Source organism: Triturus cristatus, chromosome 3_2, assembly GCF_964204655.1.
Source record: "Triturus cristatus chromosome 3_2, aTriCri1.1, whole genome shotgun sequence".
NCBI classification, from domain to species: domain Eukaryota; kingdom Metazoa; phylum Chordata; class Amphibia; order Caudata; family Salamandridae; genus Triturus; species Triturus cristatus.
Genome location: NC_140584.1, coordinates 460,947,697 through 460,975,098, shown reverse-complemented (window position 1 = coordinate 460,975,098; position 27,402 = coordinate 460,947,697). Strand labels below are relative to the sequence as shown.

Genomic DNA, 27,402 nt, shown 5'->3' with positions numbered 1-27,402 from the left:
CCCAGCGTTTGGGGTTGAGTGCCCAGGCTGCAGTCTTTTACATGAGGGCCTGTTTCCTGTGTAGCGCCAGCCCTCCCACGAAGCTTGTGGCCAACTGGAGTCTCCGGATTGACTGGCTCTCGTCCTTCTTGCACTTTCCAAAAAGCTGATGGTTGCGGTCCTGCCTCCCAGGTAGATCGCAGACCCTGGAAATGGGGAGCGGTAGGTCACGCTTCCCGCCTCACTTCTCAACCTGTCTGCGTGTCCGTGAGCCCCCCCCCCTGAGGTCCTACCCAATGCCATCTATGGTGGGCTATGAGTTCTTTCCAGCGTTCGGATCTGTGGGGATGTTTAGTTGTAGGGTCCACCGGGGAGGCGGCCTGTGGAGTGCTGGGGCCTAGCCTGTCTCTCACTGTCCGAGCAGCCGCGCTGCTCCTTTGACCTGTGCTCGTAGGAGCCCCTTTCACCCGGAGCTGGGATGTGGGAATATCATTCTTTAAGGTTCAGTTTAAGAACTGTTTTTTTAAGTATCAACAGATTGTATCTTAGGATGTAATACTTTGAATTTCATGGCTGGACCAAACAACATCAAAAGCTTTTTGTATCCACTGGACATCCTCAATTCCGTCAGTCATATCAGCAGTTCGTTTGAAACCACTAGCATGCACTAATCAGTCTCTTTAACAGGAGGGTAAAGAATGGAGAATAGAGTAACTTCCCGGGGGAAAGAAATCTGTTCGTTCTAACGTGTGCTTCAGACCTATGACAAACAGTTATCTGTGCATCCAAAAACAGAGGAGATTCAGAACAGGCCATACAAGACTTACTGGCAAAGGCCTCGGGTAGTGAGCTCTCTTCATAGAGGAGAAAATAGAAGATATGCTCAATGCTACTAAGAAATCAGCCATTTGCAACACTTAGGCTGTCAGAGAAACCATTATTTGTAAACAGGGTGGCCAAGGAACCATGGACAATGCCTTTAAAGAAAATATTTTCAATCTCTTAATTTAGGGATTCATTTACTAATAGTAAGTGTGGCCACTATCACCACACTACCTAATCATTTCCCATAGATACTTTGTACATACCCACCATTGCCCAGCGGCAAAAATATAATTATTTAGTGGTACCAAAAGATAACATAAAATTCACATGCTTTGTTATATCGGGGTTGTCCTCATAAAGCACAGTGTATCTAACAGTATGCTAACGATACCGCCTCTCAGCCTTCATTGCAGGGCCTGGCAGAGCTATTGTCCCTTGGACATGCACTGCGACTGCCACAGATTGCAGATTCGGTCTACAGCTTGGCATGAAGTACATTGGTGAGACCATACAAGCATAACTACTCCTCGGTAGCTGTCACTAAGGCAAGGTATAGGAAGCATGTTCAGTAGGAAACTATAATATATACATGGCATGCATGTTGGTCTCAAATACATGCTGCATAGGATGGCAAGAGGAGGGAAGAGTTACTTAGACCAAATGGCATCATCACATGACTAAGTGCATTCAATTTCGCTTGTTAATGTAGCATGGAGAGATCAACAGCGCCACAATGGTCAGACAAGTAGCACGCATAACTTGCCTCTTGGATGATGAACATGTTTGCATAAGAGCGGATTGATTCATTGCTCTGATCCAGCCATTCATATCCTCTTGGGTGTCTGCACTGAAGAAGTAGGTCCTCACCCCCGAATGCTCCCCTTGAGATCCGATGATAGAACTTTTATCGTGAATGTACGCGCGCATTCCTGTATGAACAGCCTGCAAAATACAAAATAAAAGAAACTACTCTTAATATCTACCTCCAGCCATCCAAAGCCTTCATTAGAAATGTGTTTAATAGCCAGAGTAATTTACCTAGACTCTAGACAATAAAGCCAGGCTGCATATTTCCTTTTTCATGCCATTACCCCTTGCTAAAAGGCACACTGAGATTGTAAAATCATTTACTTTAATTAAAAAAGTTTCATGCATGCACACCCAAGCACGGACAATAACGATAAGCAATAGAAACTGCATTCCCAAGGCACACAAAAGAAAATTATGTTCATTCACATCAAATAGAAAAATTGAAAAAGAAAAAAGTTATGCAGAAACATTCACAAGGAATTGAAACAATGGAAGTGGAAATTAAAGCAATGCTCTTCATCCTTGGAGTTGTGCTTTTTTAAATATATTTATCGGAGTTGTTTACATAAAGAAATTTCTAGTATTCTAGATATTCACAATCACAAGATAACAAAAGCTGTTGCTAGGAACAGAGTCATCTGCAAACGTTGATTGGTCGCCTTCACATTAGCAGCTCTTCCTAGTAAACATATTAACAGTGGTGGCTGGTGACATTTGAAAGTGGTAGGCGTAAAAAAAGGGTCTAAATGTGTTTTGTGTCATAGCGAGCCTGATTGACTAAAGTGGAACTGCAGGACCCTCACGCCAAGGAAATTTTGAAGAACAAAAAAAAAAGGCCCAAAGGATGCAGGTTAAACCACATTTCATAAAGCAAGAATATTTATAAAAGTAGGTAGGATATGTAGACTTGAAATAATTAAACACATTTAAAACTGTCCCATATCGTGCTTCATTCCTGCTTGCACCCGTGCCATCCATTTAGCCTGACTGCATTATTTTAAAAGAAAAGGGAACATTGGCGTTAGCCGCCTGACCTTATTGCCAAAGAAAGATGAACTATATGTCACCTCAGGTCTCCATTATGGCCAAAGATTGGGTGGCGAAAACAGTGACCAAGTCTCCATAACCACACTCTCTCAGATGCATTGAATTAGTTATATAGCGCCACTCATACCAGTGCAGGGTGTCTGAGCACTTTGCATCACACGCATATTACACACAGACATTCAATCATACATGTGTAAATCACTGTGTAGGAAATGTTACGTAAGCCAAAGGACTAAAAGTGTAGGAGTCACATGTCATCCATACTGGTAGGCAGCATAGTTTAAGAGTGCTTGGTGTGGAGAAGCACAAACTCAGAGTCGAAAAAGAAACAGCATAGTTGGGAGTTTTCTTTAATAATAAGAATTGATTTCTAGCCAAATTAACCCTTTTTGCAACATTGATCAATGTTCTGTATTTTGCAGCGTGTATGCAGTTCTAGGATGAAAGTTAATACCTCACTATTCTATATTAGGACTAAGGACTTTAAATTATACATTGCAAGTAACCTGCTGATCTGTTTACATCTGTAATCTACATGGTACACGTTCTCTGCAGCAGGCATATTAACCCTCTGCACTAACTTCACCTAAGTCAAAACCACAACTATACAAAATGCTGATCTCTCTCTCCAGGAAGATAATTAATCACACGATATTCTCAGAGAAGAAAAGGTCTATTGGTGTGTGTATGAGGTGACGTAGACGCCTTCACGCGCGCACCGCTCCTCGGCTGCAGCCTTTTCCATCCGCCAATACAAGCGACACAACTTCCACACAGAGCTGAAATTCTGAGAAATGAACCTTTGTTTCCATCAGAAGAACGCGCCATCACTCTGGCAGTATTTTCCAAAAAGCTTCCATTTACAATTCTTTGTTATCGAAACGGAATGGCTTGATGAGAATTAGAAGCAATGGCGGCACGAGTTATCTTGACATTTATGTGAGGCCTGGTAATTGCGGGGTGAAAGAAACGCTGCAGCAGGTGCTTCAAAGGCATAATAAACTTTCAAACACGGCGCCCCCAGGATTCCAGCACCCGGTGCGGTGGCACCGTTCGCACCGCCCTAAAGCCGGCCCTGACTGGCATTGATACGGCACCGGAGGGTCTAAAATAGTAATGAATGTACATAACTATTTTAGGCCTAAGGAGGGCCTAAAATAGTTTTGTACATTCATAACTTCACAGTAACGGCCGGCATGATGGGGGTGGGGGTCGTCACGGGGGGTGGAGGCGGGTGGGAAAGAATATTATAAAACTTACCATCCTCGTCCTGCAACATCTTCTGGATGCGTTCCAACTCCCGCTCCGTCCTGCAACACCGCAGCTTCTGGATGCGTCCAAACTGCCGCTCCCGCCGTCCTGAAGCTCTCGTCGTCATGTCGTCATGAATGAAAGGCAGCCTACCTCCCTCCGCTCTGCCAATCACAACGCTGAGGCGCAGTAGAGAGCGCCCCAGCCGGGACCATTTTCGCTATGTAGAGTGGGCGCCGTGGGCGGTGCTGCTCTAGGGCATGGGGGGAGTGGCTTGCCCAGTGTTGTGCATACGGACTGTTTGATCGGCCCCAGGGCCGGCCAAACAGTCCCTATGCACAACACTGGGCAAGCCACTCCCCCCTGCCCTCAAGCAGGGCCGCCCACCCCCGATCAGGCACTTCTGCTTTCTCGCAGTGCGAGAAGGCAGAAACATAAATGGTAGTTATTACCATTTATGTTTCTGCCTTCTCGCACTGCGAGAAAGCAGGGGGGCGGCGCCCAAACGCCCGTATGGAGGAGCCGCCACTGCATATTAAGAATATAAGGAAGGCCCTTCCCGATTTCTCCTGGTCATGCCTGCGCCTGACAACCTTAATGCTGCATAAAACATTTCTAGAAGGCCGCTTGCGCACTCAAGATTCGGGGGGCCTCGTGTCGAACCTGTTTCCCAGATTTACTAGAAATGTGTAACATCCCGTTATTGGGACCCTAGACACTGCCTCCCTCTCGGCGTCCCCCCTCTAGTGAGCTGCCTAAGCCAGTGGGTGACCTGTGGGGCATTTTAATTTTTCCAGGACATGCCTAAATGCCAGCTTGCTCAGCACCAACTACCGGTCGGCACAGATGCGCGTCATTTTATTTTGCTGGGATCTCAAACAATCCTCATATACGAGTCCCGCGATTCTAGTGAATCGTGATGCCCGCAGTCGAGTTGTGTGGGATAACACGGCTTCCCAATATGCATGTATGGTGTAGTACAGGGAAAACATGCCAAGCAGCTGGGGCACCCTTCCGGGGCTGCAGGCTGTGCACGCGATGAAGTATATTATGCGGAATCAATTCATACATAACGTTCATCGAATCCAGCTTTGGATATTCCAAAACACATCACCAGATTCCATCCTTAAGTCGTCCACCACCCAAGACATTCTCAACGACGTCAGGCATACCTTCGTCATGCCTAGCAATGCCCTATACAGTAGAATCCGGGTTTTCCTGTCAGTAGCCAACAACCGCATCAGTGACAGCACTGCATATTGTATCATTATCCCACGTCTGTCTGAAACTGTTTCTCTAAGCTTGAATGTAAGGCGCTGCCCGGCGTGGATGTCATGTACCGGCGTACGAATCTGAAAGGACTAAGGAGTGCAGCACATTTACATTAACCAGATCCCACACCTTCCCCAAGCCCGTAGATTATTCCGCCTAGCCAATTTCACGAAGGAGGGCAGCGCCCACATTGGTAAGTACAGCACCCTCACACCAGTGTGTCAGAGACATCTATCTACAATCCTGCCACTTCCATCAGCCAGGGAAGAGGGTCATGACAGCTTTCTACGGCAGTCTCCAGGGGCCTGGGGTCACATCACTCATGTATCTAATCTCGTGACAACCCTGTGTCCCCCACACACTAAAACCGGGCAGGGAGATAACACAGCCCCATTTCCAGGGCATTCAGACCACCTTCAGAAATAGGGAACTGTAAGAGGTCCTGAGTCTGCTTCCTCCACGGATGAATTCAAATATCAAACTGTTTATTTTGATGTATATGTTACCAGGCAAGCACAAAAGGAGTAAAGGAAGCAAGGAAGGATTAGTTAAGGCTATTCTGCCTATTGCCAATACGGGTAGACGCTTTCAAAACTTTGACAATTCACAGATATTTACTATTGACTTTGTAAAACTGCCTGCCACTAGCTCTGCCTCGGAGTGGCAATCTGAACAAATAGATAGCGAAATGTGCCCAGGGAGATAGGCAGTTCACTCAAATCTTTCACCATACATTCAGTCGCAGCTGTCACTGATACAAGATTTTGTCTTATAGAACTTCAAGCTTGAAATTTGTCGAAACCCATACAATCTCCTCTGTGAGTGTAGTACGAACTCTACATGTTGTTGTGAAACATATGCCTCGTATGTATACCTTAAAATGGTCCCACTTCATCAAAGAGTCCCCAGTCGAACCAGCATTAATCTCAAAATATTCTCTTAAGTGCCCTAGATTGTGTCTTCAGAGGGTACGCATGTCAACAAAAAGCAGCCTTCATCTGGGTATGTGAGTGACCAGTGTCCACCAGTGTATATGTGGCAGTACGGGCAGTCATTGGACAATGTCCAAGCTAGATGGACTATTCTTCCATGTCCATGTTCAGATTTTAGCTCCAAATCCAGCCTGGAATGCAGACTGTGTTCACCATATTAATGCCAACATTCCACCGAATCAGACTGTAACAAGTGTCATGCGTTAGTCAAATGCCAGCGGTATAACTATTGAAAACAGTGCCGACGTCTTGACAGCATCAGTGTTGGACAACTGAGCGAATCGTCTATCTACATGTAAGTCTCCCACATAATTGAAATTCAGTTTGCAAGCCATATGATATTGTGTGTGAGATGTTGAACGTGTCTTCAGTGCAGCAAGAAAGTCTGCCTCTGAGGAGGTCAGTAGCATATATACAAAATACGATCAACCCGGCTGCCGTGTACCAGCCGTTTCACTATAACATACTTCCCTTTCTTGATATCTTTTAATCAACGTATCAACAAAGTGTACTCCCAAACTGACACACACAAGCATCCCTCTACCATATGAGGAGTACAAAGTGCAAAACAACTATTGCTCCCTCCATTTCTTATGGAGTCTAGAGCAATCTGACAGGGGCAAGTGTCTCTCCTACAAACATGCAATGTCAACGCCTCATCTTTTCAAATAAGCATGTATCTTATATCACTTTACCCCTTCCCTTCACGTTCCAAGTCACAAATGTATATACCCGAATACCAAGCATAAGAATGCAACTCTCCCACCACGGAGGACAAATAACTGCCACACTAAACCATAAGACACAGCCTCTCACTTCTTCGGACAAATACTCGGCGCCAAAGGATCTGTTAGTGACTCTTGTTTTTGCAAAAGCATGTAGATACAGCCACATAGCAAGAAGTCTGATCAACAAAAGAACGAACCCTACAACAAAGAATAAGCTCCCCCATAGCCCAATTAAACAAGCAACTGATTATCACATAGCAAGCATTATCAAACTGCTTTTGGGCTCTTGAGTGCATGGGGGATGTCTAGTGTGTGGTGCATTTGCCCATTCCCCCTATTTGATCAAGAGTCACTTATCGAATGCATGACTTCCATGACCATCTTCGAGTTCCATTACTGCCTTACCGTTTAACCTACATGCCACTGATTCACGTGCTGATGTTATCGGTAAACCCAAGCTTTCAAATTCTCAGAAGCTAAAAGACCGCAGGCAAACAACATAGATGAACAATCTAATGCTATTCCAAAGCGGTACTGAAGGATACTTTATCGTATGTCTGATTTATGCCGTGGGAATTACTGTTGGTAAAGGCATGATGTCGGAGTTTTAATTTTCTCCATCAGTGACAGAACCTGCCATGGAGTTTCCGGCATTTGATGAGTGATCCAGGTTTTCTGATCAGTCTTCACCATTTAAACAGGTTTTCCACATTTTTCTCTTGATCTGATATGTACTGTTCTTCAGTTGCTCTGTGCTCATTCCTCAACCTCCTCCTTTTGTTACATTGCCCTCTCCACCAAGATAAGCATGGTGAGTCCTTAAAAGTCACCTGGCAATACGCTGACCATCTTTCCATTTGACTTCTCACTGCCGTCAGAATGTTATTTGTTGCAATTCATGATCTTTAGCTTTGCTGGGAAGAAGATCATTTTATTTCATTCCACACTCTCTTAGGTTGCATTTGATCACAATAAGGGAGTTCTGATGTTGCTATACTGTGGCTGTGTAGTCAAGAAACAGCAGTACTTTGCTGTTTTCTACTTGATAAGGGTCACTTTGGCACACCAACTGGAGTTGTTATCCCAATCTCTTTAATTAAGTAATCACACTAACATCGGGGGAGACTCTGGTCTTGGCGGGATTCTCTGCACTCTATGTGTACATCCCACTAAAAAGAACTTGTGCCATTTGGTGTGCCCTGCAAGCAAAGACAGTCTTTTAGGTAAAGCTCCACACCTGGTCCCTCAATTCTTTCTGGTAGGCCTGCAATTTGAATGTTATTTCTCTGGGCACAACCCTCAGAAACATATAATCTATACTCCAAAAGTCATTTGTTCCTGCAAATAAGCCACAATCTTCTAAAGCTCCTGGACTGTTGGGTGGATTGTGGCCAGTATGCATTCAGTCTCCATGATCGTGTCCAAAAGCTTAGTCTGATCGACCCTCGAGAGAGCAAGGTCCAGAGTAAAAAATTTAATTTTAAGTTCCAGGACCTCTCTTGCATCATCAAGCAGATTTAGGATACTCTTCCAGTGCCCGATTGTCTTTGCTAGAATCGTGTGACTGTGGGCACAAGTGCATGAGTGCCCTAATACATTCTCCTCTGGCATGCTTATTCACTATACAGACTTGGGCCTAATGATATTCTCTTTATTTCTCTTTGCCAGTCACTTTCAGTAAGGTTCACAGAGATAAGATGAAGGGGAAAGGGAGGCACAGCGCCTTCAGTGTCCATTGTGGTCAGTCTATGGCTTTACATCTGAGCTCCAGGAGGGCTGGTGCCACACTGCTTTGAGGATCAGGCGCCATGCAGCATTCCCAAAGGACCCTGATCAGAGGGACACGTGGTCCCACACAACAGCTGACCTGCAATGACCTAATGGAAGCCCACAAGCCAGATAGGTGATTCAGGGTAGCATATCCACTTGAGGCCTGCCAAGCAGCCTAGGCCACCGGCTGTACACTGTGCTTCCTTATTATGTGCCCCTGGAGCCCTTCGCCTTGCCTGTGTTCTCCTAGAGGCTTACAGCTGCAGTGTTCCACTTTGCAGCGCTAGCCACTGCTCAGCTTTTCCGTCAGTCCTGCCACTGTACTCTTCACACCATCTGCCAACACTAACACGCCTACGTGCTCCCTATTTGTGGTGGTACCTTCGCTACTGTGGCTGTTTTCAAAGTCAATGGTGGTAATTAGTCTGAGACCTGGGTAACCAGGTTCTAGTCCTCACACCCACCGATAGGTCGCGTCCCAATCCTCATCCTGCTCCTATGTCCCAAAACTGAAGGGGAACTCATGGTCTGCGTTGTCCGGGCCCACAGACACCGCATCCCAGCTACGCCCGCCCCGCTCAATCACTCGACCCTGGCACTCAAGCTCCCAGGACCGCCCATTCTGACAGGCTGCGCCTTAATCTTCGGCTTTTCAGTGTTGCCTTGCTTCATCCTTGAGGGTTATCTTATCCCTTGAGAACAGTTTCGATGGTGGCAGCCCAACTCTATGTAAGTACACTTAATGCAATCATGCAATTTATTTGAGCTAAATCTTGGAATTGGCAAATCATTTACAAAGAAGAGAGTTAGAGCACAATACACAGGCAAGCAGTACGACGTATGCGTTTCCTGCATTACCCAGGGGGATTAGAGACAGAAAAATCCCAAACGTCTTTCTTTCTTTAGGACATTTTTTTAAAGAGAATTAAACGAAGTATAAATGAGATTATATAACGAACAAGAAACGCGTTATTCAAAAGCAGAAAAGCAAAAAGATACCTGGAAGGGAGGGATGAGAGCAAGAGCGAGGGAAAGGATTTAAAAGAAAAAAAAGGGCCAGATAAACAAGATAGGTTCGGATTTACACAATACCGCTCTCCTTCCGACATGCACTTCCATTTATATACCGACAGCGTGATAACTGTTTAACAATTTTCTGAATGTTTTAGGCAGACAACATGCTCTTGCGATGTATTCTTCGGTCAATTAAAAAAAAAAATAAACGTTGTCAACATCATTAAAGAAACTGAGGAAACGGCTTTTCCTCTGCAAGACATTATTTTCGAAATGAATATTGCATGTCAAAATGAGCCAATCCGGCGTCTGGGTACATGCTAACATTTAATTGTTAACCATGATACTGTCTTTCCAAGATGTTGGTGTATTGCTTTTTCCAAAGAACTCAAGCAGTTTAAATATAAAATGCTTCACCTCAGCCCGCACAGAAAATAAATATTTTAAGCATAATGAGTTTGCACTTACCCCTTGCACAACGATGCGCATACTTCGCTCCCACACTCTCTTGTGGCTCCATCTGATACTAGGCAACTTCTGTTACTGTTCAAATGTGCTGCAGAGGCAGACAACAGCAACTAATCTGTTTTTTCAAAATTGAGCTAACAGGATCTGACAGCCAATTAGTGGTCAGCGTTTTTTTTCCGGATTCTCTGGGGCTGTTAGTGCTTTACTAGCAATCTATTCACACTTTTGAAGAGTCCCTTATAATGATCCCATAAGTAATTTTGTTTCATTTCTGATGAATAAAAACGGCATTATACATCTTAAAACAAGTGGAGTGGATGTCTCTGCAGCTCTGCAGTAAGGGCTGGCTTTTCGCTCATAGTGTTAAAAGGTTCAAAAAGAGAGCAATGAGGGGGAGCAAGTGTGTCAATTAGTTTGCATGGAGAGACCACAGTTCAGAGCCTTCCATCCACAGCATTTCCTACTGTCAATGTTGGCCATATCTTTTAATGTGTATTAGTATTCGGTTTTTAATATTTGTTGAAAAGGCTTCCCACAGTGATACATCAATGTGTGGCCGCTGAGTGCTTAATCCTGGGTGACGCGACGAGCATTATGTTGTCTGACTTTCAAAACTGCTGACTTAGTAAGCCAATTGCAGTATAAAACAAACTTGTTCAATCACATTGTTTTGGATTAAACATACAAATAGCTTTATATATATGAGCTCACTGTTGGTTAGAGGAAAGCACGTTGAAGTCAGGGGGTAGCTATTAGTGGTAAAGTGGCACCGGCACATAGGGGCAAAGGGACTTTATCGTCCCTTTTATTATTAAAGTTATTTAACTGGTCCACTTTTTTTTTAGGTCTGCCTTGAGAGTGCAGATGTCCGCATGACGTATTGTTACTATTTCTTTAAAATGTACATAGTGTGGCACTTGGTTCAGCCCAGAGGACCATTATTCACTCACCTCTTGCTATTGGCTATTTTGTGTATCATTCTGCCTTTCATAAAATGGTGGAATGTGTTTGGGCAAATTTTACATTTGAAAAGAGCACTCAATCATCAAGTTGTCTGTCACATTTAATTATTATCTCCTATGTACATTCTATACAGAAAACAATCCTTATTTTTTCACAGCATTGGCAAAGCCAAAAGGACAGGCTTTAAAGTGATAAAAACAATTGTTAACGCACGGCCTCTAAACAGCATTTGTGAATGCCTCTGTGATGTGTTAGCATATTAAAGCCACACCTCTAGGGTTTGCTGGTGCTCGTTTCACAAGACAAGCTATCAAGTTGGGAGTAAAGGAGAAGAAGAAAGAAGAATAAAAGGAGGAGAGAACAAGAGGCGCACCTAGAACCAAATTTCGGGGGGAGCTAATTCTTCCAGCAGTAGGCAGAGTGGAGACGCAGAGACTCTAAGAAGGGATGAAAAAACAACAAAGCCTAATTAACAAATAAATGGTCTTTAAAGAACTGTGAAGTACTCGGGTGCGGCTGTGTGTGCGCCCCGGAAGCTGTCTCAGCCCGGGCAGACACACATGACATGGTTGGGGGGTGTTGAATCCCTTTGAGCCCAATGGGCATTGTGTGCCTGGAGGGAATTATGGGGAAGTGCAGAACAGAGACCAAAGGGAGAAAAAAAGAGTGTGTGGAAGGTAAGAAGGAAAGGGAAAAGTAAAAAAGGGAAGTCATTATGGACGAGAAAGCGAAAGGAGATACGATGATGACAAAAGGTAAAGAGGAGCGCCAAATAGGACGTGGGTGAGATAAAGAGACAGGAAATAGTAAAGATTGATAGAGAGAAATGGGGGGGTGGGAAAGTGAAGGAGAATGAAGTGCGTTAAGAGGACAGAGATTGAAGGGAGGTTGGGACGGACCCAACACAGCAGCAAACAACCTCCACCACTGGATAAACAACTGCGCCAAGACTCTCACCCCCCCTCCAGAGCACCACGAGACAACACAACAAGAAAGCCAACTGGTTCACCACGGAGCTCCGAGAATCCAAACGCTCCTGCCGACGACAGGAGAAGACATGGAAAACAGCAAAACCCCGGAAGCACACACCGCCTACAAAACAGCCATCACAGCACACCACCAACTCATCCAAGACAGAATCCTCTCCAACGCCCACAACTCCAAGGAACTTTTTTGCCATCATACAGGAATTTGCCAAGCCCAACAGCGAAACAACCGACGTCCCTACCTTCCAAGACCTCTGCAACAAACTCAGCTCCTTCTTTCACCTCAAGATCAAGACGCTCTATGACAACTTCGACGACCAAGACCACAACACCGTCTCAACTCCCACCCCCGACACCACCCACCAGACCCTCCTCACCTGGACCGCTCTCACCACAGAAGACACCTTAAAGACAATGAAGATCATCCACTCCGGAGCACCTTCTGACCCCTGACCGCCACACATTTTCCACAGGCCCGCCACCGCCATCGCACCCGAGCTATGCCAAACTATCAACTGCCTCCTCGAGACGCCACATTCCCCGACAACTGGAAGCATGCCGAAGTCAACCCCCTCCTAATAAAGCTCTTCGCAGAAGCAACGGACCTCAAATACTTCAGGCCCTTCTCACTGCTTACTTTTGCTGCCAAATTCATCGAAAAACACAGTCAGCACCCAGCTAGCACACTTCATACAAACCAACAGTATCCTAGACACCTCTAAATACGGATTCCGCAGCAACCACACCACAGAGACTGCCCTCCTCGCTGCTTCTGATGACATTCGCACCCTCCTCGACCAAGGCCACAGAGGCAGCCCTCATCCTCCTGGACCTATCAGAAGCCTTCGACACCGCACTCTAGCCACCAGACTCCACGACGCCGGCTTCCGAGGAAAAGCCTTAGACTGGATACGATCTTGCCTCACAGGCAGAACACAGAGAATAAGACACCAGCCCTTCCTCTCAGAACCAACAGAGATCATATGCGGCGTATCCCAAGGATCCTCCCTCAGCTCCACCCTTTTCAATGTTTACATGGCCCCCCTCGCAACCATTGTCAGAAACCATAGCCTCAACACGGATTCCTATGCCGATGACACCCAGCTCATCCTCTCCCTCACCAAGGAACCCAACATCACCAGGAGCAACTTCCAAGAAGGGATGAAAGCCATCACGACCTAGATGAGCAACAGCTGCCTGAAGCTAAACTCAGAGAAAACTCCTGATCCTCGGCTCCACCCCCTCCGCATGGGACAACACCTGGTGGCCTTCCACCCTGGAAAACCCTCCCACCCCAACGGACCATGCACCCAGCCTCGGCATCAAAGTCGACTCTTCACTCACCATGAATCGTCAGATCAACGGCGTATCCTGCACATGCTTCAACACCCTCCACATACTTCACAAGATGTTCAAGTGGACCACCCCCCCACTGACTACAGGAAAACCGTCCCCCATGCACACATCACCAGCAGACTGGACTACAGCAACATCTTCTATGCCAGAAACAACAAAAAAACTCCTCAGCAAACTCCAGAAAGTCCAGAAAACCACAGCCGGGCTTATTCTCGATATCCCACGACATGACCACATCACCCAACACCTCTGCGACCCCCACTGGCTCCCCGTCGTAAGAAGAATAACCTTCAAGCTGATCACACACAACTACAAAGCCCTCCACAACAACGGACCCCAATACCTCAACGACTGAATCTCCTTCCACGCCCCCAAGAGAAACCACTGCTCAGCCGACCTCCCCCTAGCCACCGTCCCGGTCACTAATTTCTACCGGACCAGAGCAGGTGTAAGATGGCAAAGAAAGAGAGCGCGGAAGGGAATGGCAACAACAATATGAAAGAGGAAATAAATGAGAGCAGAGAAGAATTGAGAAACTGAGGAGGGGCAGGAAAGACAAGTGGAATGAGACATAAGAATTGGTGTAGCTATTTGTGCAGTGGCACTGTTACATGGTTCTACTCTCCATTTGGCTTTCTTTTAATATCACCCAAGGGTAAAGGAGGCCCATTTTTTGCACGAGGTTTGAAAAAGCACTTACCTGGTAGATGGGGTGGGGGGAAGAGACCGTGCTGTGCAGTGAACAGTTATTGATTCAAACTTTTCAATGCATTTTTCAAGGCTTTAACATCAATCATAGTTATTTTGTGTGCAATGAAGTCAGGCTGTCTTCACGCAAGTCAACATGACGTAATAACATGTAATGTCGGGAATTTAAAGGAGAATGAATGCCCTGGCATGTATGAATGTCTTGAAAAGGATAAACTGCCTTCAAGATCTCTGCCGAGATACGTTGAAAAGAAAGGGTACACAGCGCATAAAAATGAGAAAAGCGCTTTAGGCAATGATTAAAAAGTACCGCCACCAATGAACAAAAGTGTGATTGAGAGATCTTTCAGGTCACCGATCCATGCTGTGCAACAGTGGCGTTGAAGCATGCCCTTCCCAGAAACAAGAAAAGAGTTCCATGCCTTATCGATTATGACAGTTACTCAGAGTGGTCTCGTGATGGTATTAAACTGAATTACACAAGAAGATCCCACCCAGTATTTTTTAGAGACATAAAAGAATAAGGGCTGTCTCGAGGGGGGAGCGGAGGGTGCATTATACTTCAGCCTTGTGCATCAACATTTGTTTCTATAGCTTAAAACAAGCCTGTACTGTTTATTAGTGAAGAGGCAACAATAGGGATAATACCACTAGGTGGAGCCAAATGCTGCCTCTGCTTTTTCGCATAAACTCCAGAACATGTGCTTTTTTAAACCTAGAAAAAAGTCCTCATCCTATGTGGGCCTCCCCAGAAGTTGGTGACAAAGGCCTCCGAAAAGCATAGGTCATGGCTCTGTAGAACAAAGATAAGGGCTCACAAAATCTCTCAGTGCTTATGTGGAGTGACTGTCTCCTTCCACTGGACTTACTTTACACCTGAAGGTAAGCATGGTCTGTCCTCATTCAAGTGGATAACAAAAGTGTACAAGCTCAGTGGCTAACCTTGGCCTCAGATATTGATCATTTAGCTGTTGCTCACTCTGCTTACTTTTCCTTTCTCCCCTCCCGCAACACTATTTTGTTACAATTGTTTAATGAGGCACACATTTGTTTCTCTAGTCTTGATTTTGCCTTTTTTGCTCAGAGTTGAGTCCGTGAGCCTTGTAGTTATCCTACTTGTGACTGCCTAGTTGTGTTTTGTTTGACAGGCAATAAAATGATTTCAACTAAAATGAAAGAAAGCCTTAATCATGTTTAAACAGTTGGGACGAGATCGCCGGAGTTCTGGCGAGTGTGCTCTTGTTGCTCGCTTCCATACTACAGAAGGCCTGCAGACACTTGTTCAGCCCGTTCAGTCGGCCATTTTGCATAGGTGCACAAATTACATGTGTGTGTAATGTCAAAAGGGATTACCTAATTTATTGGGATGTGGCACTGTGAAAAGAAGCCAACACCTCTGCCCGTTCACACATGCTATGCTATTGACATGAAATATTGAAGCATTGGGACAAACTGAAATCAAGAGTCCCCACGGAACAAGGTGGCTTCAAAGAGGGTCACTCCACAATTGACCACTGCTTTGCTCTCTGGTCCACTGCAAGGAAGTCGGTTGAGCAGAGCGGGAGGTTGTTCTGCTGCTTCGTAGAATTCCGTGCTGCCTTTGATTTGGTGGGCCGGGTTCGTTTATGGGAAACCATCATAAATGATGATATCCCAAAGGGAATCTTGGGCATAATACAGGAGTTACACAAACACAATTGGGCCCAAGTTATCATCGATATAGAGGGGTCATTGACGCAAAAATAGAAATTATTAATGGACTAAGACAGGGGTGTGTGCTGGCCCCACCGCTATTTTCCATATTTGTTGCCGACTTCCCCAAGACAGTGGTGGGGGCAAAAGACGCTAGTCCTAGAATAGATGGTAAACATATATCGTGCCTTCTGTATGCAGATGCCCTGGAGATGGGCTTACAGAGAAAGTTGGATACATTCACGGATTACTGTAGCCATAAACAGTTAACTGTAAACATGGATAAAACGAAGGCGGTGTGCTTCGGCAAAAAAGCCAATAAATTCAGTTGGCATCTGGGTACCACTATATTGGAAACAGTTATCCAGTATAAATACTTAGGAATTTAGTTTGAAAGGTCCCTGCACTGGCATACTCATCTGGAGGCCCTTGCTTCAGTGAATGGCTTAAGAAAATTCAACCAGGGACTATGGGGATATGTCACATAGACCAGTTCTGAAAACTTTTGTGGCCATGATACTGCCGCAACTACAATATAGAGCTGAATTACTTTGCATCAGTGGTAAAAACGAGTGGGACCAAATGGAGGGGAAATGTATTAAGACCTTAATGTCCCTGCCTGGTTCCTCCATGGTGCAGGCCATCAGACTAGAGGCGAGCCTGACCTTATATATCATATTGGCACAAGCGGCTTTAATAAGATTTTGGAAAAAACTGGGTCAGGGAGAGGAACAGATAATCTCCCACTGATGCAAAAATTAGACTATTATAGTAAACTAAAATGGGCCAAAGGGGGTCAGAAAAAATCTGACATCTGTTTGTAGGGACATGAAGGTAATCCTTTGCCATGAAACCCTGCAAGTTGAAGTCTCTAAAGGGGAGCTGAGGTCTATAGGAAAATAACTATCCTGAGAAAGGGATCGGCAGTACTTGGGAGGAAAAGATATCAGTTGAATTTATGCTAAACTCGTGGCAGAAGGGAGCTTGGTTCCCTTACCTTGACACTTTACCAAATCGCTGATTGAGGTGTGAAGTACTAAGAACTAGAATTGGTGTTAATGCTTACTATGTAAATGGGAAAAGCAGAAATGATCCAATCTTATGGTAATTGCACATGGGAGCTACACACAAAATGCGATATTCTGCGCATATTAGTGGATTGCTTAAAGTGTCTCCCTTGCGGAAATTGATAGTACGTCCACTTTTTTTTATAAATATGGACTAGTAAACCAAACATAGGCTGTAGAGTCTATTACAGAGATGCGCCATTTGGACACTGCAATTGTTAATGGAACATTTATGACTGCAGTTAAGAAGCCATGCATGGATGAATAAAATGAATGCGGTGCCCTGATGAAATATCTTTAGCAGTTACAATACGATATGAAATGTAATATATATAACTGGAAGTTTAAATGTCATTGTTTGTATTTTGGTTTTAAATGAGAAACTCCAGAGGCGCTAACCTTACACAATACAATGAAAAAGCATTCATCAAACAAAATGATTGGTGAGGCAGCTAAGAATGATAAGGCTTGAATACCCAATTTTTACAATTAGGAACCCTGTTCAGTTTGTAGAAATGTTATAATTATAGGAGTATGAAGGGGTATCTAATATTATGGCCTTTTACATATATTAACTTGAACGGCTGGCATATGAATTTTTGATGCTGGAATTTTAAATATCGTAATAATTATTAGATAATGTACTAAATGTTTATATAAGGTGACTATATGTGCTTTATGTTGTTTAAAGACCATTGGTCTAATTAACATTATTTTTGACTTGACTTGATTTGCGCACAGGGATAAAGAAGCTCTCAAGAGGTGTATTAACCATGTGCCATCTAGAATATGGTGCACAGGTAGTGCACCCAGATTGTACTCTATGGGAGACAGTACAGATTCCAACATAAAGATGTAGTCACATGTTCCTATATCCCATAGAGGGGTCTATTTACTTCTTTAAAAGGTAGTGATATATGGAGCATCATCTCAGTGGTGTAGCATGGACGTGGCCACAGGGGTAGCTGTCCCTGGCGCGACATTTTTAAGGGATGCCAAATTTAAAAAAAAAAAAATTCCAACAATTTCTTTTTTATCTTTTAGAATTTTGCACCAGGAATTGCTAATAGTACATATGTTAGGGGGCGCAAAACTAGCCATGCCCAAGTGCTGGCAACCCAAGCTATGCTGCTGTGCCATCTTTGAGGCACTGTTTTGCATTTTCCTGCTAGGCACTCTCTAGCTTAAACGCAGTCTTAAAAAGAGATATTTTTTTCTCAAGGCTCACCCGCACTGTGCATCCCATTTATTAGTTTGAACCTGGGCAGCGCATGTGCTGCTCTGCAAGTCATGCTGTATTTGAGGATGGACTTGTAGCTCCGCCCACTCGCCGCCCATAGTTTTCATTGGCTTGTGTCATTGTCATTTGTAAATGCTGGCTTCTGATTCGTTTATAGGCTTGTTAGTCCCTCCTTAGTATTGCCTTGTCTTTATTTGTAACCTCACACGAGTACTGGCCCTTTTACTTCCGTTGTTATACGGCATGTCTTATTTAGTCTGTAAGCACTATTTTCTTTAATGAGTTTCTCCTACTGCGGGCACGACATGCTTTCCTGCAACATTCAGCACACCATGCGCACTTTCACTTTCCAAGCAGCCCGGGACAATGGCGCCCGCTTATTTGAGATGAAATAGGTCTTGCATTTACAAGAGTTTGAGCTATTGGTATTGCAAATGGCAATGCTTTTTATTTATGTGTTAAAAGGCATTGCCATCTACAATGCCAATAGCTTAAACTCTCGCAAATCCGAGTCCTATTGCACAGCAAATACTTGTATAATGAGGCACCAGACAGGAATAGCCACAAATTCTTTCATGGTATTTGCAAACACACATAATCCACTGCAGAGAATCACTGGAAAATAAGCATTTACAAGAACATGTGCATAAACAGGAAAGACTATGGAAATTAATTCTTATTTGGTACAGAATTAGTGTGTGAAAAGCATTCCTAATTACCTGCAATTCTCTTAAATTTGTTGCTAATCACACAGATAATGCATTTTATAAAAATGCATATCACTTGCTTGCAGCTATCAGCAAATTGAAGACTAGTTTTTAAATATTTTAAAATTACCCTGTGAAGAGAATTAAACTGCAGAATTGACTGCACCCTCTCATTAAGCGATCACAACCCTCTAGCTATGAGGGATAATGGTAAACTTTATAACAAGGCAAAAACTCCGACTGCATAACAATGAAGAGGAAACAATGCACCCTCACGGCTGCTCAAACTTCTAGTGATCAAGAACATGCTCTAGTATTGTTGTACCTTACCCGAAGAGTACGTTTTCATCTTAAAAATATACCTTTTCATTTTTTTAAATGTCAATTTGCAGCAAAAGCGTGGATTACAGCTAAATTACCCGTAGTTTCAAATTAAAGATTATCTTTCGTACATGCTTAAAGTCCTGCATCAGAAACTCTGAAACCCTGGGGATGTACTCGTATATAAAAAATAGAAGGTGCACATGCAATATGTGCTCTATAGTTTGTCCAGGTGAACAAAAAACACAAAGATGTGTGAACAGCAATGTTGGTCAAACATGTGTTGCACTATCATATTTTACATGTCAACATTTACTTTACTCTTCAGAAATTTCAAATGGAAATGGTTTGTTTTATTTATCATCCTGCTTATAATTATAAACGAGATGTGAAAAAACTATGAATTTGTTTGTGTTTCATTTCATTGACGCATGTATTCCTTTTCCAAACACCATGTCACAACTACACTACAGAATGTAAAAAGTGTTCCATACAATATCATTTCAACTGCTTATCGACTTTTTCAAAGAGAATTATTCTGATTGGTGCGCAACAGCCATATTCAGATTCGGGTCTCCTGGTTGCAAAGCAGATGCCTAACCATGAGACTCCAACTATATGAATCCTAGATTGAATTACTCTCTGGATACACATAGAAACCATTTAAAAATAATTTTAAAAAGCTGCAAAAGAAAATGATGCCTCATTGGTTCCCCCTCTACAACTGCATAACCTATTTGCCTAAAGAAAATAGCAGACACAATAGCAACCTGGAACTTTCAAATATTAACTATGTTCAATTTGCTTTTAATTATTTTTTAGAAATGACTCAAATCAGAAATTATAACCTAAACATAGAAACTTCTTTTCCCCTTAAAATGTCAAAGTATCACATATAGCAATGCAGGAATGACATTTGCTAATTTGCTCAATTAGGTTGCATCACATAGGGTATTGGGATTACAAAACACATGGAAAAGTAATTGCTTACTTAACTAGTAGGCGAGGGCCCGATTAATACCTCAATACAACTGTATCGCCTTTTATTTAAAAACTTTCTCCTTTCATATTCGAATCATATTGATCTATTTTGAAGAATGCATCATATAGCAAGTATAGCTTTTAGAAGCTTAAATGTTGCATATTAGGAACGGGTATTAGAGGAATACAATGACAATTATGAACTCAGTCACATTAATATTGCATATTAATTAGTTTGAAAAGTATTAACATAAGTTTAGAAATGTAATTGCAAATGTAAGTATTGGAATGCAAACTTTAGAGATGCACCTAAAGCCAATATTGATGAATGCCTCAGCTAAAAAAACTCAAGAACAAACCTCATCAACAAAGGAGAGGAAATATTTTCCTCAAAAAAGACAAAAGTGCATTTACAGGAAAGGATGATTAAACATTCAGTGTACTGCAAATGTTTCGATAAAATACTCCTGTACCAACATCATCCTTTTTTTAGCCTCCTTAGTTGGTCTACTAACTAACACAGAGTGCCCTATTAGATTTCCTTAAGAGATTCCATTTGTACCTGAACTGCAACCCAACAACCTCTCTAAAATTTACAAAAGGGTATGCACTGGGTTGCTTTAGATAATGGCAAATAAACTACGCTTCTGATGTTGCGCTTCACTCTAGATGATAATTAACAGATTTAAATTCAAACAAATACACACTCAACAACATAACCACAAGGTGGAACTTATTTGATATATGCATCAATTATTTACAATATCTGAGATACATGTGTGAGGTATTTTGGCAAGAAGTATTTCAACAAAACAACTGGGAAATACAAGCATTATCTGCTGGTAAAGGCTGTCTTTCTTTAGAAGCTAAAATAATCACTCTAGGTATTTTAGCTATAAGGTGAGGTAACATTACATCAATGCCACTGAAAAGGTCACAACATAACTGAAATAAGGAAACAAATTATGCATATTAAATAGAAATAGAGCAAACGTATTCTAGTTTGGTTAGTGTACCTTAAAAGAATATTTCCGATTAATGCGATCTTCTGGACCAACCGGAGAGATTACATACCCAGGCAATGGTATGCTACCCAAAACTGCCTCTTCGCGGCCGTCTGTTTAGTTAAATAAAAAAAAGAACAATTATTAAACTAGGCAGTACAACAATAAAGTAAACATAATCTGGAAGTGACATATATGCTAAAATAGGTCAATGAAAGATCTCGATTTCAAAAGGCTGCAAACTGGAAATAATAGGCTTGATTCATATTTTCATTTAAAAAAGAAGCATTTAAGGCATTACCATATTGATCCACAACCATTTTTTGTTTAAAAAAATACTGCAAAAAAAGTAACACATTTCTCCTATTCTTAGAAATGCAGATATCATTTAGTTATAGTCACTGCAGTTTAAAAACCGTCACAATAATGAAGTTTCTGCCACCAACATCTACAAGGTGTCAGTCCAGAAAACATCTTTTGCTAGTGCGTTTCCCATCATCATCATATGTGAAATCTTCAAAACATACAATGGCTCCTGCATGTAACCTGTGACAGCTTTAGCTTTGCAGGAGTACTCAAATGAGTAAGGGCTTATGAGTGAGTATATGAATGGGTGTGCCTTAAATATTTAGAAAACGTAAGATTGCAAGTTAATACACTTTTCTGTTTTTCTCCAAAAAGTAGTATTTCTTCCCACTAAGAAAGCTTTTCCAGAATGCCATCAACATTGTCTCTCTGACACTTGATACAAATTTAATTTTGACAGGATTAAAACCTGTAATCTGGGTAGGAACGCATATTATACGTTTGTGATTAACTAAAATCTTGCATGATTGTTGGTATTCACCAACTTTTCAAAGCATCCCAGGACTGAACCAACCAGAGCCCACACAAATGAAATATACTCACATGTAAAATTACAAGATTCTTGAATAATTTTTTTAATCGATTTGCAAAGTGTACATGCACAATGTCTGAATACCAAAGGTGAATATACTCAAAACGCAAATAATTTGAAGTGCTAAATTCAACTTAGGTGAGCAAATAATAGGTTAGTAACTCATCCGAGAGAGGAAAGGCAATGGATAGAGGCAGAAACAGCAGCAGCGATAACTTGAAGAAAGATAAAACATGCATAGTCTCATGGATATAAGGTAATGTACTCATGCAATATACTCATGCAGGCAATAAGAAGTGAACTAAGAAAGGTGAATGATTTTTAAAGGTGGAATGCAAGTAATTTCAACAGTATGATGTTAAGAAATAGAAAGTAAAGTAAAGTTTATATCAACAGTGGCCATAAAGTGTGTCAGAGTAGGGGGAAGAAGAGATACCTCAAATTAGCCAGCAATAAATCTAAGAAAAGCAGCAGCAGCATTATTAAATACATGATTATTAACTCATGCATCAAGACCAGGAGTGCCGATAGAAGAAAAAACAAAGAAATAATTGCCTCAAGTTGAGAGAAGGGGGCCCGAATGATAGATCATTTGAAGACAGTAGATGGAGAAAATTAAACTAAAGTGAAACTCAAAACTTGTTGTGATAAAGGTAAGAGTAGGTAACAAGGTATCAACGAGGTTGAAACAGTATGCTTACATGCCTTTTCCTCAACAAGATTGAAAGGGCAGTTAGAAAAATCTGAGGCAAATAACAATAATTTAACAAACGCTGAAGTTTTGTTATGGGGCAAGCAGGTATAAAAAATTACATGAGTAAGAAAAGCAATAAAACAATCATCAAGTAAAGTATTTTTTGGGTCAAGTTATCTTGCATTTTATAGGCTGACAAAGGCTAATGAAATATGGTGGAACATTCTAAATTGCTCAAATGAAGAGGGACCATAGTTCTCAGGTTAAAACAATATGATTGATTATTATATGAGGTGTAGTACTGACAAATGTAGCCATAAATCTAGAAAGACAAACAACACAAGGCTTGATTGTTAAAGAAAATGAAAAGGCAAATGTAACTTAAGTGCACTGTAACAGGAACAGCTCTGTTCTTCTAGGGGCTGAAAGGGACAGAAAGACATTACCATTAACTCATCTTCCCTTTATACGGATGCTCCATTAAATACACAATGTTAATGAGTTTTATAGAGCGGCGGTGGCCTATTGGCCAAGATATCACTATCCGCTTGGAAATCTGCAGTTCTCCCCACATCGTTACTACACAAGAGAACCGGACATAGTGGAACTGGACCGGAGGAAGGAAGAGACTAGTGGAATGGTCCCTATCATTCATGGGTGCTGCACAGTCAGTGAAACAGCAAACAGAAATCCTGTTGATGGATCACCATTGAGCAGTTCAGGATACAATTGGGAATAAGGTTGGGGTTAGCAGAGGGGTCTTTGAGTCAGGTTAATGCTAGCATTAGGGTAAGTAACATCTGTAGGTTAATACTTAGAGTAAGGCTAAGGATTGGGATTACTATGGGTGAAGATTTTGAAATGCATTTCCCCGCTAAAGGATTTCTTTACTGAAGTTGTGTTTTGTAATGCAACTATTAATGGACATTTTGTTCATTAGGATTCATCAAAATAAGTATCAGATAATGGTATCAGTTTCTTAAAGTAATAATCTTTCCATCATACATACCCGTCAGAAGAGAGATGATAGAAGAAGTTGAATGAGGAAGAACTATACACTAAAGAGGTATTACAGAGTGAAAAGATAAGGGATTACAGTCTTGAGCACTGTGGAATTCCAGCAAGTAATTGAGTTCGAGGAGAGACTTAGGAACATCATGAGACCGAAAAGGGATGAAAAGAGAAGCAGGAGACAAACCAATTTAGATTTGTTAAAATGGCAAGTGATGGAGCCAAGATTTGTCTATGGTATTTCCGTTCATTAAAGAAAGCTGTCAACTTGGCATAACAACATGAGGCAAAAGCAAGAAGCAAAAGTGAAAGGAGAGAGAAATGTGTTGGAAAAGAGTAAGAGGCACGGAGGATAAAAAAGAAGGATAAAAACACTAATTGCTTTTTGCCTAACATGCTCATCATGGTTCAACCATACGTCAGCCATCAGAAAGTAAACTGGATCTCTCCAAGATGGGATTTTGTAAAAATGGTTTAGAACACTTCTCAGTGTCCTTAAAATCATATTTCCTGGCTGACTTTAATTACTTCAGTGCTTGAAAAGGAAGAGTATGCACGCTTCAACGTGTTAGTAGACATCTTTCAAAACAACGCTGATGCTATTGGATAACAGTTCTATTAGTTATCCACTTATTGAATATAAATCTACTGCACTAGGGACCTGATTACAAGTTGCACATTACTGCGGTAATAATAAAACTGCATCCATTGTTCTGTTACAGTACGGTAACCAGCACGAATACCATACAATTATGAGAAAAAACCACTGGGATAGAATAGGGAATTACCATATGGGACAGATTTTTCTGGCCATTGTAAGTGAGAATTGCCAATTCCTTGGGCTTGAAACACATACATTTTCCAACTTTTCTGAGCAGGTGGTAGATATTTGTGTAGACCTGTGAGCAGGGGAAAGGTGAGAAAGAGGAGAGGTAAGGGGAAGGTTCTTTCTGACAGGAGGTAACACTGCATGCCCTCTCTGTCAGAAAAGGAGGTGGGGGAATGAGGCTTAGCTGCTTTTGCAGACAAAGTCTTGTGATTTTTTAAAGTCAGAATTGCTGGCTGGAAAAATCAGGTGTGGTTCGTACAGACCCGGAAAAATTGGGTGTTGAAAAACCTACCCACTCTGAATTACGTGGAGTGAAATTGCGGTAATTTTGCTCCGCCTGACTTTGGATCAGGGCATATGTAGAAACGCGCACAGAATTAGCACTTGAAGATGGATTTAAAGACTATACTGGGAATCAAAGTGCTTTGATTTCTTTCTCATTTGAAAACTGATGTCATAGTCTGCATTATTTACTCACCTTTATAGTAAAACAAACAGTAATCAGCCAGCACAAACCATCGTCTTTTCCACAAGCGCATGCCGGAACTATCCTAAAAATGAAAACAAACAAAGGTGTTCACTCTTTTTAAAATCAGTAAATCTGGCTAGATTACATTCCTGACACAATGTTAAGGTCAAAGCAATTTCTGTATCTGGCTTAGCACAGCCCTCGGTGTAAAAATGTTTTTAAAAAATTACTTTCATTTGAAAAAATTAGATACACACACATACCCCACGTTACCTGTTGGTAAAATAGTACTTCAGTTCAGTTTGTATTGTACGCTATGAAACGTGCATTATTGTTGTTGCTGTCATTATTATCATCATCATCATCATCATCTAAGGAACACCCACCCGGTTGGTCTCATAGTCCATATTTCTCTAAAGATCATCTTGTTATTGCAACAAACCTGATTGAAACAATCTAAATGTAAATGTTTGAGAAGCAACATATAGAATATAGATGGGTAACAGTGCATTACGGGGATATTTTACACCAAGGGGTACATAGACAACAAGAGTGGAGCTCGAGTTTTCTATGATATCACTTAGAACCTTCAGGTAGAAAACATCCTCTTAATTAGCTTTTTATTAATCTATAATTTTATGTTATGTATGGCACCGGTTAAGCCTTTTTTTGGGCTATTCAGGGTAGTTTGCGGTTGGAACCCCGTACATTTTTGTCCACATAAGGCATCCACACTAAATTTGCATCCTTTTTTCCCACATCCCGTGGATTCTAACGATACCCAGAGTTTTTAGAGAAATGAGCCAAAATGCAGCAAAACTTCAGGTTTTTTGAAAAAAATAGCAAAAACGTGCAGCAGAAGAAAGCATCTGTTTTTTCCATGCAAATGGTATCAACAAAGGGTTTGCCATGCTAAAATCATCTTCTTCCCAGCTTTCAGGAACAGGCAGACTTTTGTCAGAAAACTAAATTTACTGGGATATAGTCTATTTTTCCTATTTTTTGTGCTTTCAGCTCCTTCCAGTTAGTGGTAGAAATGGGTGTGAAACCAAAAATTAGCCCCCGAACAGCTATACATTTTTGGGAGAGCAAGGGATCATTTGTATAGATCCTTCAATGTTTTTCTATAAAAAATAACAGTTGAAATAAATATTGAAATTGAGTTAAAAAGCAGCCATTTGTGCACGCGTTTTCACCACTAACTTCTAACTATGGCAGATTCTTTAAAGCAAAATACCATTATTTACTCTGGACTCTTCTGGTTGCAGGGATATATAGGGCTTGTAGGTCCACTAAGAACCCGAGGTACCCAGACCCAATAACAGAGCTGAACCTTGCAAGGGTTTTTCATTGTGTACCGAGTACACGGCAGTTCAAAATATGGAGTTAAGAAGCAGTGGTTATTTGCACATCTCTGAATTTGTGGGTACACATACTAGCATGTGAATTAGAGAGCATTTTTCAAAATGACTTCTTTTTTACACACTATCTTACATTTGGAAGGTACAAATGCAGGGAAAGACAATTGGTAATAACACTTGTTTCACTGTTCTGTGTTCCCCCAAGTCCCCCGATAAAAATGGTACCTCACTTGTGTGAGTAGGCCTAGTGCCCACAACAGGAAATGGCCCAAAACGCCAAGTGAACACATCACATTTTTCCACTGAAAACAGATCCTTTTTTTGCAATGTGCCTAGCTGTAGATTGTGGGCTGTAGCTCAGCCGGCACCTAGGAAAACGTAGCAAACCTTTATGTACATTTTTGAAAACTAAACACCCAGGGGAATCTAGGATGGGATGACTTGTGTGGCTCTCACCAGGTTCTGTTACCCAGAATCCCTTGCAAACCTCACAATTTGTCTAAAAAATGAATTGGTGGGGAGCCACAAACTTCCTTCCACCCAGCATTCCCCCAAGTCTCCTGATAAAAAACGATACCAATGGGAACGCTGGGTGGTATGAAATATGTGCCAGCACAGTGATACCAGACAGAAATGTGATTTTTTTTTAGCCAAATTTGAGGTTTGGAGGGAATTCGGGGTAAGAAAACCACACCTCCCTGGACTTCCCTGGGTGATTAGATTTCAGAAATGTCTGGGTTTGGTAGGTTTCCCTAGATGACCGACGAGCCCGGTACAAAAAAAAAGTAGGCGCCCCCTTTGTAAAAACAGGTTGTTTTGGGATAGATCGGGGGGCACCTGGGTTTTTGTTCCCGGGCTTGGCGGCCATCCACGCAAACCTACCAAACCAAGACATATCTGAACACTAGGCACCCGGGGAAGTCTAGAGAGGTGTGGCTTGGGTGGATTCCCCAACTTTT

General features: G+C 42.2%; 1 protein-coding gene across 5 annotated transcripts in view; it reads right to left on the bottom strand.

The window, feature by feature from the left end:
• PLEKHA7 (pleckstrin homology domain containing A7) overlaps positions 1-27,402 on the bottom strand; it is a 954,991-nt gene that overhangs the window by 291,682 nt on the left and 635,907 nt on the right. For all 5 annotated transcript variants that reach the window (XM_085648087.1, XM_085648089.1, XM_085648088.1 and 2 more), the window contains 3 exons: positions 25,092-25,164; positions 21,194-21,294; positions 1,568-1,746 (listed from right to left, as the gene is read on the bottom strand). In XM_085648087.1, coding sequence (XP_085504213.1) covers positions 1,568-1,746; positions 21,194-21,294; positions 25,092-25,164 — 353 coding nt within the window. The remainder of the gene's footprint in view (positions 1-1,567; positions 1,747-21,193; positions 21,295-25,091; positions 25,165-27,402) is intronic.